At 34.9% G+C, this 14,176-nt stretch overlaps 2 protein-coding genes across 7 annotated transcripts in view; both read left to right on the top strand.

The window, feature by feature from the left end:
- Positions 1 to 14,176, top strand: part of LOC134840519 (AP-3 complex subunit delta-1-like) — a 94,902-nt gene that overhangs the window by 21,199 nt on the left and 59,527 nt on the right. The window lies entirely within an intron of this gene.
- On the top strand, positions 44 to 14,028 carry LOC134839284 (protein SCO2 homolog, mitochondrial-like). 2 transcript variants are annotated; one of them, XM_063854782.1, is made up of 4 exons: positions 44 to 310; positions 410 to 553; positions 9,461 to 9,666; positions 13,632 to 14,020. In XM_063854782.1, exons 1-4 carry the CDS (start codon positions 88 to 90, stop codon positions 13,911 to 13,913), a joined length of 855 nt encoding a protein of 284 aa, XP_063710852.1. In that variant the 5' UTR covers positions 44 to 87; the 3' UTR covers positions 13,914 to 14,020. The 2 variants fall into 2 exon arrangements, with proteins under 2 accessions (XP_063710852.1, XP_063710854.1); XM_063854784.1 differs by having other exon boundaries at positions 170 to 330; positions 13,632 to 14,028.

Raw genomic sequence — 14,176 nt, 5'->3', positions numbered from 1 at the left:
CTGTGTAGTATTTGGGCGAATGTTACATTGCTGTTTCAGTTAAATGGACTGATGTTCACATGATAATTTGAAGGTGAAAAATAAAAGATGGATGCTGTTCTACGATGTAGACGTCGAGAGATATCTTTAACTTTATCGCGTAGGTTTTCTCGGTTCAACCTTCGAGCAAATAGCGGGAAAAATCTTGTTCGACTAATTGAAAAGCAAAATGCTTCTTTGGTTATTGTTCAAAGGAGAAAGATTTCTGCGTGGGAACGAGGCAAAGCTGTGTGGAAACCTTCAGTGGCATGTTTTGTGACTGGTTTAGCTGGTATATACGAGTTAAAATTGGTTAATGAAATTGTGTAATGAAAAATTTGCGTCGTCGGAATATCCTGTGATTCTTGGAAGCCTCTATCTGTTTTTTTAGGTCTCGTTGGTTACTATTTCTACCTGGTAAAGCAAAAAGAGTGGGAAAAGCAAGAGAAAGAGAAAATAAAAGAAGCGAAAAAAGTGGAACTGGATGAAAAATATAAGCCAAGAATGGGTTTCTTTCAGGCTATCGATACAGAAGGTAATTAATATCTAATGACAGATTATCACACTTGCGAGTGATAATGTATTAGTACGAAACTGCGTGTTTTTCTGAGCTAACTCGCAAATAAAAGTGTTCATTGAAAGTATTCTTTTAAGGGAATTTTCATTGTAGCATCTGTCCTCTGCTTTATTTGTGGCTAGTGTTTGTGGTGTATTAAGCGTCCGTGGCCGAGGGGTTTGCGTGTGAGGATCATTATCTCTAAGTTGGAGGTTCGAACCCGAAACTTAGCCGATTGCTTACTAATTCGAGGCTTATTTCTACGTTTTTACTGCTGTTTATAGAGCTATTTTTGTTGTGCTCTCGCTAGTGTTTGCGAAGCGCATCTGTGTAAAGTTTTCCTGCGATCTGATTGCTGCATTTTGAAAACATGCAATAGGGTAATAGACCTTTTTCATTGAAGTAAGTATGTGCACATGACTAACATCCTGGATCCTGGTCTCATTATCTACTGGGCTTTTCTGTTGCAACATACATATTTTGAGCATTACAGAGTTTTAATTATATGGCCTTATTAAAGCTTGTGTTAGAGTATGAACTATAATTTTTTTCCAGCCCAAGTCGCAAATATTGTTGCGACGCAAATATTGTTGCGACAAAATGTGTTCATTTTGATCAATAACTTCTAATGCGTCATAATTGGCTTGCGTCACCTAGCAATTATGTAGACTCATAATTGGTGTGCGTCACTTAAGAAATTTTGTAGACTCAAAGTTTTACTCATTAAGTTTTTCCCAGTAGCGTTATCGGTCATTTTTTTTTGCTTGTGTATGCGAAGTGAAACTTTGCCTGTGTGTAAGTATTATTTACAATTGCGAAGCAAAGTGTATTTGTACGAACTTTTTTCCAACGTAAGTCGCGAATAAAAGTGCTACTGTCGGTGGCATTTTTGAATCGGTAGGCTGCGGTAGCAGTATAATATCATACATGCTTTGACATTTGATCAGTAAAAAGTTATTTGTTTAAACAGCAGTACAATGATAAAAAGCTCGTTTTCAAAAATTTTCCAACTCAATGTATCTTGCAATTTTTGTTGATAAGCAAATTCATACATATTTTGGCTTTATGCTTTCCAATTACTTACATGCAATTTTGTGTCTTTTTTGTATTTGGTGCGAAATTTGCTGCATCGAATCGGCAATTAATTAGCAATTGTAGCTGCGATATTGGTGGCTAGTTTTGGGTGATTTAAGCGTCACTTAGCAATTATGTAGACGCATAATTAGCGTGCGTCACTTAAATTTTGTAGACTCAAAGTTATACTCATTCAGTTTTTCCCAGTAGCGTTATCGGTCATTTTTTTGCTTGTGTATGCGAAGTGAAATTTTGCCTGTGTGTAAGTATTATTTACAATTGCGAAGCAAAGTGTATTTGTACGAACTTTTTTCCAACGTAAGTCGCGAATAAAAGTACTACTGTCGGTGGCATTTTTGAATCGGTAGGCTGCGGTAGCAGTATAATATCATACATGCTTTGACATTTGATTAGTAAAAAGTTATTTGTTTAAACAGCAGTACAATGATAAAAAGCTCGTTTTCAAAAATTTTCCAACTCAATGTATCTTGCAATTTTTGTTGATAAGCAAATTCATACATATTTTGGCTTTATGCTTTCCAATTACTTACATGCAATTTTGTGTCTTTTTTGTATTTGGTGCGAATTTTGCTGCATCGAATCGGCAATTAATTAGCAATTGTAGCTGCGATATTGGTGGCTAGTTTTGGGTGATTTAAGCGTCACTTAGCAATTATGTAGACGCATAATTAGCGTGCGTCACTTAAATTTTGTAGACTCAAAGTTATACTCATTCAGTTTTTCCCAGTAGCGTTATTGGTCATATTTTTGCTTGTGTATGCGAAGTACAACTTCGCTTGTTTTGAATTTTGCTTTTTGTTTGTTTAAAACTCGGATTGTTAAAATGTCAATTAAAACAAATTTAACAGTTTTCCGGCTTAATAAGTTTCGACTTATTTTAGGTCGGCTTAGTTCTCTGTTATTGCGTCGTTTGTTGTTTGCGTGTGTTCATGTGTTTGTGGGAGAGGAAGGGGGGACTTGAAAAATTTTTAAGAGTCGAACGTGAACGTAAATCAGACTCTTATGAAGGCCGAGGTTTTTTTTTCGCTTTTTTGCTTCAGGATATGTCTTCAAATTTGTTCAGGCTCAAATTCATTTTTTTTGCGGTTTGACTTTGGCTTTCTTTTTTAGTTCAGTTCAGTTAAAAAGGAAGGCATACTCCACTATCGACCAACAAAATAGTAAAGGTCACGAAAAACGTAATTGCCTTCTATTTTCGAAAGTGGATTTTAGTATACAGATTTCTCAGCGAAAAAAATTTTACCTATTGATCCAGTTTTCTCAAATTGGGTCGATTTTATTGAAAAAGTTCAATCATAAATTGTTCTAGAAATTCAAATAGCTGAAGGGCATTCTATTTTTTTCTTTGAAATTCGAAAGTTGATGTTTTTAAAAAAAACAAGTCAGGGTTTTTTTAAATTGCTTTCATTGACTCTTTCTCAACTGTATGTTGGCCTGAGCTGAAACTCTTTTTGCGAAGAATTTCTGCTCTGGTATTTTTAGCTTTACCGCTCTGTAAGTTTTGTTCCGATGCTAACTTAGCATTCTATTGTCTGAGCATTTTTTACACAGCTGTTTTCATTCATTGTGGTAGATCTGGATGTATTGCAAGTGGTGTGATGCTCAGCTTCGTCTTTGTAACTAAATAAGCAACCCTCATGCTAGAATACATTTTCGATTTTCCTCAGTATATGTCAAACATTACTGTCTTTTTTTATTTTCTGAGTAGAGTTAACAGGAACCAAACCAAGAATAATTTAAAACACAAATTCCATTCAACTACCCCAAGCTGCCACCCGGAAGTTATTTCACTCTGCCCAATTCAAGCTACCCAAACCCATATCCATTCAACTACCCAATCCAAGCTGCCATCCGGAAGTTATTTTACACACCCTTGTATTTGATTTTTTTTTGTCTTTTTCAATGTTAGCATCATTCGAAATGTTACTTTATTTTTATCTAGTAGCATGCCGCATTGTTTTCACTTGCGAGCATATTGTAGTAGGACAAACTTTTTGCACTTGTGAGCTTAGTCTAATAGTACGACTATTCTTTTTGTAATCTAAGTCGGAAATATTGTTGCCACATTTGGTGGCACTTTTATGGCTTTTTCATTGAATGTGCGTTGACTGTCGATTAGTAAAAAGTTAAATCGCAAATAAAAGAGCTCATTAAAAGTGTTCACTTGGTAACATTTTTGCTATAATTACGATCTTTAGCGTTGGAAGTTTCATAGCATCATCTGTTCTCTGCTTTATCTGTGGCCAGTGTTAGCCATTTGTTTACCTTCCGTGGCTGAGTAGTTAGTGCGCGAGACTCATATTCTCTAGGTCGCAAATGGAACCCGATACATAGCTTTTTTTCACTGATTCGAGGCTTCTTTTCTTGAACTTTTTAGAGCTGCTTTTTGTATTGTTCTCCTTAGTCTTTGCGTAGCACAGCTTTGCCTTTGTTTATATTGGATTAAGTGCTTTCAAGACTTGCTTTTTGGAACGATAAATGTTTTACGCAACAGACTGATATTTAAGGATGCCTTATTTGATTACGGTTGCGATTAGCAAGCGTTATCAAATAGGAATATAGACCAAGTGATTCTGTTAAACAAGTTAAGAACTTGTTTAACAGAATCACTTGGTCTCTTGGTTCATAATGAATTCAAATTTATAAGCGTCTCTGGCGCACCTAGTCTGGGGGTAACGAATACGCCTGGGACGGCAAAAATCCTTGGTTCGAATCTGACCACGACCTGTTGTTTCTAAAACGGGAACCATTCCGTTTCAAAAAAATTTTAAGACCTATTATTTATCTGCTTATGTTTTGTCGGCGTAGTTGCCACATCTCTGGATTGTTTTGAGGGTTGGAGTTTTCATTGTAGTTGCTTTTTATGTTGTCATTTACTCATGCAGTTTGTAATTCTACTTGCCTTGACTTCGTATATTTTCCTTTTTTGATTTTTTGCCTAAAAGCTTTTCAGACTAATTAATTTTGGCTGATATTTCATCCGTTTACTTCAAAGTTTGGGTTGTTTCAGGGAAACATGATATGTTTTTTTTTCGTATAGTTTTATTAGTTGTGGTTTCTTCGAAAGTTGATTTGTTGCTCTTCGGCTTAGTTTTGTTCGGGCTGGCGTCTTAAGTCTGGTTTTATGGTTCGTGAAATGATCAAGTTTATGGCCCATTGAGCGGTTTGAAAAAACGTTTTTTTTTTTTAAATCCAAAAGTGTCCTGATGAAGAATATCTATTCTTTGATTTCAATCTGAGATTTTGTTTGTCTACAAAGGCATTTGGCGAGTTTGAGTTTGAGCGTTGCAAGAGCTATCAAAACGTAAAATAGATTTTCTGGTAGGCAACTGGTCTTATGTTGTAGAATTGGCGAATTCTTTATCTTCGATCGACAAAAAAAGCGATTTTAAAGATTGATAGCCGGTCTTAAGCAATTAACACAGAAGTTCGATCACGGTAAAAACATGGAAATTTTTAAAATTGCCTTGTTTTTTTCTTAAGCGTGATGAGAACCTGAACCCAATCCTTAATTTTTGACAGTAATTGTATTATAGGTTTATTTGATTTTCTATCATTATAAAATGAATAATATATTAAAAAGTTTCATGTTTTTTTTTCAAAATGTTTGAAAGTTTCGATTTTTATCATTCCAAAGAGGGCGCTAACAGAAGTTTTGAAAACTAAATTTACTTCAGAAAAACTATAATTTCACGAATTAACTGGATTTATTAGCTTGCTTTTAGATGCCTATAATAAGCTTGCTTGCCGTCTTTAATCGCTCGAACGTGAAAAAAGTTCAAAATTTTTAATTGTTTTTGTCAACCCAGAGAAGTTCTCAAAAATTTTCTAGAAGGTTTCGAATCACGACTGGAAGGGCTTCAATGTGGTATATCACTCGACCCCTTCTTAAACTCTGGAAAGAAAGCTTAAATACAACAGGAAAAGCTGTTTCTCTGCAAGTAGCTCAGAATATTTCGACCTCATTCATTACCCTTGCGATAAGCAAGGGTATTGCAATCGGGTACTAGACTTTTTTCCCGTAAACAACTTCGTCCACAGGAGTCACCTCTGGGCTACTTCACATCTGCGTCCACTTACTCCTCAAATCCTCCTCTCCTACTCTCGGTTGCAAATATTAAGCATAGTTGAGCATGTTATTTGGAATATCCGTCCTTTTCAAAATTTGGTTTTTATGTTGCTCGTGGTTTTTCCAACTCGATTTGTTACATTTTTGTTTAATGTTTTTTTTTGTCCTTTTTACGGCTCAATATGCTTCAGTCTACTTTATATCGGCTTACTGGCCTAATTTTTAGTAGTTTTTTCAGGAAAACATAATTTTTATGCTCACCTCTGGATCGCACAATATGCTAAAAATCTTAATAGATTTTATAGTTCAAGTTTTTCATGATAATTTGTGTTTGGCTTTTTTCGGCGTAAGAAGGTTCGGCCTATGTTTTATCGGTTGAATGGCCGCATATTGCGCCTTTCGATGGGCGAAATAAATTGTGTGTGCATGTCTGTGTTTTGAGGGCGAGGGGGTCTTTGAGGGGACGAGCTGTGTATGTGTTCTGAGGGTGAAGGGGACTTAATGTTATTTTATTACTCTGAAAATTGTTTATTTTTGGCTTTGTTTTTTTTGTTTTCCTTTTTTGATCAGCTGAATAGGTTTCGGCCAATATTATATCGACATAGTGGCAGCATATTGTTTCATTTGATGCTTGAATGAATTTTGTGTTTGTGTGTGTGTGTGTGTGTATGTGTGTGTGTGTGTGTGTGTGGGTGTGGGTCTTTGTTTGATGGTGTGGGGCCTTGATAGTTTTTTTAAAAAATTTTCGCCCTACTGGGTGTCTACTAAAGTATTTCCGGCTGTGTTAACGCTTAATATTTTCTGTTTAGATGCTATTTTCACATTTTTTTTGTCTTGGCTCGTTTTTGTTTGAAAACTAGCCTTATCGATAGATCTAGATTTTCGATATTTTCGATTTTTTTACCTAGCGGCTTTCTTGTTTTGTATCGCAAGTGGTTCGAAGCTCAGCTTCGCCTGTGTAGAAAGTTATAAAAGAGTAGCGTTTTAAAAAAGGAATGTCAAAAAATTCTATTTTTTTTGCCCTTTTCCAAACGATTTTATACGGCCAAGCACAAGGAAGTGCTACATGAAGCTTTCAGAACTAATTTTCTGTGTAATAGAATCTGCTTTTAGCCTGAATGAGGCCTGAATTCATATAACGAATGCTACTCTACTACGTGCGTGAATTTAGACAAAAGCAGGTTTTACTCGGCTCTGGGAAACGTTTTTGAAAATAATATTCGAACCAAGACTGAAAAATCATTCGACCCATTGCCATGATTACTTTTAGTATCTGAAAATAAAAAGAGATTGTTACTGAAACGCACCCGAATAGAAAGTTTCTGGCGATTTTCAATGTTTGGGAAAACAATATCGAAAACAATATCAAGTTTTAATATTGCATTGAAAGAACCATTCGTTCAAAAACAGCCCTCAATTATACTCTTGCATTTCTGAACACAGTTGTCCTCTGTAACCTACACTACCTTGCCATATTACTAAACGGAGTATCGATTCCACTCAAAAATTAACAAAGCTGAGGAATTAAAACCTGCTGTGACTGTGCAAAACGACTCATTGTCGGTTTGTCGATTGTAAATGAATAATTTGGAAAAATAAAAACAAATTTTAGTAACGTATGAGAAAAGAAAATACGAAAATCACCGCATTGATGCAAAAACATGAAAATTATGTAATATGTGCGAAGAAATAATGAGCAATACATAGATCCTTATTTGTTTGGAGTAAGATTCAAGAGTCAAGTTTTTAAATGATGGTCAAATCTGGTGCATAATTGAATGCGGGCTTCACTATCTCACCATGCTTAAGCTTTTTCAACATATTGTTCTTGCATGTGTGACGAAAGAATTTTTTAATGTTTAAGCTATATCGATATTGCAATGATTAAGAATTTTTTTTCCAATTTTCCTGTTCGAATTCAGTGTTTATTTCACCAAGTTTAAAATAAGCAGCCCAATAGTGGGATGCTGTCAGGGGTTTGCCATTTCCCCTCCAATTATGAATGCCCAGATCTTTTTAGTGTACGAGCTACGAATTTTGTGATTTTTTCAAAAATCTTCGGAAAATTCAAATTGAGTGTTCTCAGAATACTCTCAAGGATTGCGAATTTTGCCTCGAAATATGACTGCTCAAATCTGTGTAGTTTTCCAGATGTAACATGTTTTATGAAATCTTTTTTAATTTTTCAGAAAACTGAGATTTCAAAAAGTTCAAAAGAATTGAAATTCCCAACCTTATAGTTGGGTATTGTGAGAAGTACTCTCAGGAGTTTAAATTGCAAATCTTGCGGCCAACTGCGACTGCTTAATTGCTCTTGGTTTCCGAGATAAGACGTTTGTTATGTCTTTTTTTAAAATTGTTTTAAACTTAGATATAAAAAATTTCAAACACCCATCTCTATAGTGAGGCTCTCTATCAGGGTACGCTACCAGAATTTTCGAATTTTGCCTCCAAGTTTGACTGCTCACATCGTCATACTTTTCGAAATTCGACGTTTTTTGTGATTTTTCAAAAAAATTTCAGAAAACTTAAATTATAACTTTTTTCAAAATTTGAAATTCCCAACGCTGTAGTTTCGTACTGTAAGAGTACTCTCAGGAGTCGCAAAACTTGATCTCACTTTGCTTTTCTGCTTATTTTCTACAAATTGATGTGAACATTGGATTATCTTAGAATTAATGTAAACACTTTATATTAATGTAAAAACAAGACTGCTCGTATCAAGAGCAATTTACAAAAAAAGTAAATGTAATAAAATAAAATGAAAGAAAAATTCTAAAAATTGAATTTTTTTAAATTAAATCATTCCCCCTCACCATATAAAGTATAAAAGAATAGATTTGGAACGATTTCTAAAACAGAATAAATCTCCGCTCACGCGTTAGTAGCGCGAAATATATCGCACGTTAATTGTCCCAAACCCCCATAATTTTGCGAAAAACTATCACAGGTGAACTATCTTTTCAAATTCAAGCTCAGGACAACAATACCTTTTGAATGATATAAAAAAATCCCCTCAAAAATGCATAGTTAAAAAGTCGAAATTTGTCTGAAGAAAAAACCCACCCCAAGCACAAATATTCCGTTAATTTCGTATCAAAAGTCGGAACAATAACCAATTTGTGCAATTAAATGCCTTTTAGAGTTGAATTTTTGATTTTAAGAAGGAACTGGAAGCGTTAAGAGAGGATAAGTTCAACTACACAGTTTTATTTTAGCGATAATTTGTTAACATTTAGCCACTCCTTTACCGCGTTGAATTAGTTTTTGAAAATTTCAGTGGAACAATTCGATCTTTTTATTTTTGTAGCATTTGCAAACAAATGCTTCTTTCAAGCAGCATTTAATAGCCTGCGCTTAGATCCGCTTCATCGAAGCAGTTCATTGTCTGGTAGTATTTGTGGTACGGTAAGGCTAGATGGAGCACTGGTCGGGGAAAGTAACCCAAGATCAGGTTGGATCCCACATTAAGACTATCGGTTTTTAAAAGCGCTCCAGACAATTGTTTGTTCTCAAAATCTAAGATCTTTGGCATATTTTTGCTTTTTTCGAGAAGTGCAGCTTAGGGCATGGCTTTAGAAATCTATGAGCCTTCCATTCCTAATTTCACATAGTCTCGCTGGAGAATTTATGGCGCTTTTGTCGAAAGCTGGATTAGTTTTATTTCAAATTTAAACGGTTTTCACTTTTGCATGGAGTGTTATGGTCTTGTTTTGTTTTAGGTAGAACTGTAACAGACAGACAATTACGTAATAAGTGGCTTCTCGTCTATTTTGGCTTCACAAACTGTCCAGACATATGCCCAGAAGTGCTGGAGAATCTATCAGACACTGTGGATAACTGCAGCTCAGTGGTCAAACTGCAACCTGTCTTTATTACTGTAGATGCCTATAGGGATACACCTGAGAAAATTGACAAGTATTTGAAGGTTGGTGTGCAACATCTAATTATGCTAAAACACGGTATCCTGTTTTTCTTTCTTGCGGTTAACGCAAATGTCTATAATTTGATGTCATAGTTTGCATGAATTGCTTTCAAACACCTTGATTAAATAGGCGGTACCTTTTTAGATCAATTGGCTTTTTTTTTCAATTGGCAAGGGTAGCCGGCGTGTTTTTGAGTCCGGTTTTTTTCGATAGCAGGTGTTTTGTTTTAGCAATTTTTGACTACAATGAGCTTTCTGACTTCTATCGAAAACATGTTTTTCATGCATCCTTCAAATAATCTACATGGCAAGTTAATCGATCTCGCATAAAAATAGCATCCCATGTGGAATTGCAGTTTGCGCTACAAATGGCACTTCAATGAAAGTTTCGAAAGTGAATTATATTTTTAGTATTCAGAGTGGTCTAAAAATTTTCTTTTGATCTAGTTTTTCAAGTTATACCAGTTTTAACACCAAAAATTGTGAAATAAAATTTTTTATTGAACTTGAAAGAGCTATTGTAGTTAACTCTAATGCAGCTCGAAAAATAAACGGAAAATGATTTGCCTGAAGGAAGGTGCATTACGATCTACACTTGCGATTAGCAAGCTTTTAAACTCGGAATATAGACTCTTCTCGGAAGAACAACTTGTTAAAGTGAATCACTTGAATCTGTTGGTATCTTGGTTCATTACGCTAGCGGACTTTAGTGGGCGTTAGTGTAAAAATACGACTATTTTTTTTCTAATCTAAGTAGCAAATATTGGTGCCAATTTTGATATCTTGTGCTTTGACATTCGAATAGTAATAAATTACCACAGTTGATGCATTTTTGATTCATCTAATGAACAAAAAACAGCTATTTACTTCAAACAACAAGAATAAAAACTCGATTTCAGAAATTTTCTAAATCAATATATCTAGCAATTTTTTCAAATGCATAATTATTAGTTAATAATGTGGATTTATGATTACCATTTCATTACATGCAAAATTAGTGTGGATGCCTTCAGTTTATTATATTCCAAATTATTTTTCTTGCAAAATTGTGTATATTTGTATTTCATGCCACTTTTTGCACTTAGCAATTTAGCATAAGTAGCTGCTTTATTTTTGATTAGTGTTTGCTGGTTGTTAAGCGTTCGTGGCCGAGAGGGCAGGGCGTGAGGCTCCAATTCTCGAGGTCGCAGGTTCGAAGACAATACGTAGCAAAGTTTTCCTAATTTGTGGCTTATTTCTATTTTTTTTCTCATTTTGCAAAGCTGCTTTTTTGTCGTGTTCTTGCTAGTGTTTGCGAAGCGCAGCTTGGCCTCTGTGTGATAAATTGAAATTTTCTAGCATATCCGGAACACTTAATCGGAAGTAACGAGTACGTCTGTGGTGGCACATGTCCTCTGTTCGAATTTGACCAGGAGCTGTTATTTTCATAAATTGAAAATATTGCGGTTCCAAAAAAACCGGTTCAAATTGTTGACCTTTTTAATGTCTGCTTATGTTTTGTCAGATTAGGTGACGCATCTTAGAAATTGTTTTTTTTTCTGCTGTGCTCAATCGTCCTGGTATTTGCTTTTAATGTTTTTATTTACTTCTCCAGTTTGTAATTTAGTACTAGCCTCGACAAAATTCGTACTAGACTTGACTTCGTACATTTTTGCTTGAAATTTTTATTCGGCCTACATATTTTTGGTTAATATTTTTCTTGTGTAGTGACTCAGTTTTGGTTAGTTGAAAGGGAAACGTAATTTTATGGTCTCATCGGATCGCATAAAATGCTAAAAATCATTGTGTACTATTTTAAGTTTTTTCATGACCAATTTTGTTTTCAATTCTACGGGAAACTACCCAAGGTTTGTCGGGTCTGTTGCTGATCGATATTTGTTTTGGAATTTTGATACAACTTCGTCGATTGTGTATCTGAACTCCCAAACTGTGTGTCATTCCACAAATCGTTGGAAGTTTTGTTAGTTGTGGTATTGAAATATTTCCTTTTTTTAACCTAGTTGATCTACCCTTTCCTGTCTGCTAGCGTGCAACTTTTATGTGGTATCGCAAGTGATTATGGGTAAATAAAGTAACCAGTGAAAAACGTATTGCAATCGGTTACTAGACATTTTCTCCGTAAATAACTTTGTTCACTGAGCTCATCTCCTGAACTCATTCATATTCTTGGCCTTGCTGTTGCAACATACTTATTTTGAGCATGCCAGCTTTTTAAATATCCCGCCTAATCGAAATCTGCCTTTTATGTTGGTTGAACTTTTACCATCTTGGTATGTTAAAATTTCATTTTTTCCCCGGCTTAATAGGTTTCAGCTTATTTTATATCGACTTAGGGACTCTTATTGCGTCGTTTGATGGCCATGAAAAGTTTCTGTGCGCGTGCGCTTTGGGGAAATGGGAAATTATTTTTTTTTTAAATTGAGAATTTTGAAGCTTTTTATTCGAAGGGTTCCTGCTCGACGTTTTTTTTGTTATTCTTACCGCTTGATAATTACAAGTTCAAATTCAATCAACCATCCGTCGCATCTTGCATAGAGGCTACCCAATTGCTTGAGACGGCAAAGGCTTGCATTTGGAATCCTGCCGAAACCTGTTTTTTCAAACTAGATTTTTTTTGCTTTTTCGGACTGTCGTCCGACTGTTTATTTTTGTCGGCGTTGTTCCCGTGGCCCGACTTTTTCTAGGTTCGATATCAGCGAGACCTGATTTACTGTAATTTGAAAATTTTCGGCTGGTTTTTATTATGATCTGTCTGCTTATTTTTGTCGGCTTAGTTACGCAAAAGGGAATTTTGAAATTTCGGATTTTTTCTAGCATTCTCAAAGCGTCGTATTTTCCGGATAATTTAAGCTTTTGTTGCAAGTTTTCTAATTTTGATTGACAAACCATTTTTTGAAGTTTTTTTCATTCTTAAATTTTTTTATTTCGGTTTTTTGCTAGCATTCTGAAAGCTCCTCGGAAAGCTCTATTATTCTGCAAGCTCCTCGCTTTCTGAAAGCTCTTCGTTTTTCCGGATGTTTTGAGCTTTTATTGCATCTTTCTTAAAATTTTTAATGACAATTATTTTGTGAAGATTTTTTTTCAATTTTTATGTTTTTCTTTTCGTTTGATTTTTTTTTTATCACAGACATTCATTTTTGTATCGCAAGTGGTGCAACATTTGGCAAGTGGTACCATGTACAAGTTTTTCGAAGGTTTTTCAGTTTTTTCTTCATTTGATTTACATCACAGTCGTTCATTTTTGTATCGTGGAGCCAAGGTCAGCTTCGCTTCTGTCTATAAAAAAATAGAAAATCATTTCAGTGAGCTAAAGTTTCAAATCATTCGAAAACTTAACTTTTTTGATTACAAATTTTTGAAGGTTTATTAATTTTTTGGTTCTGATTTTTCACAAATGATAACTTTGTCAATCGAGTTTTTTTCGTAAATAATTATATTTGTAGAGAATTCTGTCTTTTTCTAACGTGTTGTAAGTATATGATATGGTGCAGGTTTTTTTCTTACCCATTTTTTTCTGGCATATATTCGTGTATTACAAGTGCTGTAAAACTTCGTTTCGCCTCTGAGTCAGTATAACGATTTTTAGAGTTTCGTGGTGCTCCGCTTTGCGTCTGCGTATTTTTAAATGGCTGCTGTTATAATAAAAATGAACAATGTTTCTGTTCTCGCTGTGCACGTTTTTAAATTCCCGTGTTTTCATTTTTTTACATATCTATGATCAACTCTCGTTGGTTATCAGAAACCTTGAAATAGTTTCTTCCAATCACAAATTATTCGGACTCGATAAATTGCTGCCTTAATTTTTAATGGGAATATTTGAATTGAAAGATCACATCAGGATATAGGTTGCTTCGAAGACAGTGTTTGACCTTCGCTAGTGCTTAACTTTCTACCAGTTAGTTCCTCATTTTCAAAAATTGTTGGGTTGGTCTGTTTTTGAGGCCTGTGCTAACTTTTTCAAACTTCAGGATTTTCGATCTGACTTCATTGGGTTGACTGGGTCCAGTGAGCAGATGAGCAAGCTGTTTGGAACCTTTGGAGTCTATGCCAGAAGCAATCCAGCAGATGATGACGGAGACTACATTGTAGACCACACCATCATTACCTACCTGGTCTCTCCTGATGGAAGAATCATGGAGATGTTCACAAGGTACCAGGAACTGGATAAAGTGAAAGAATTGATTTTGAATCATTTTAATAACTACAAACCAGACAGCGATGATAAACCTTATAGCGCTAAATTTAGATAATACTTAATGTTTTTATCACAAATGTTTCAATTCAGATTCTTGAAGTTTCCTAGTTTTCTATGTTATTTCGAAGTAACCATGCTGGTGTGAATATCATTACAATGAAGTGATTAAAATAAGTAATTCATTCTACTCTAGAGCATTGCTCAGCTACAAATGCAACCTAAGAATTGGGCTTAAACGCCATGTAAAATATCCGCAATAGCTATTTCAATTGGTTCTGTTAGTTTTGCCTTGATTAGTCATGTTCGCATTTATACTAA

This window comes from Symsagittifera roscoffensis, chromosome 2 (genome assembly GCF_963678635.1).
Source record: "Symsagittifera roscoffensis chromosome 2, txSymRosc1.1, whole genome shotgun sequence".
NCBI classification, from domain to species: Eukaryota; Metazoa; Xenacoelomorpha; order Acoela; family Convolutidae; genus Symsagittifera; species Symsagittifera roscoffensis.
Note: the sequence above shows the minus strand (reverse complement) of the source record. Positions and strands in the feature narration are given on the sequence as shown.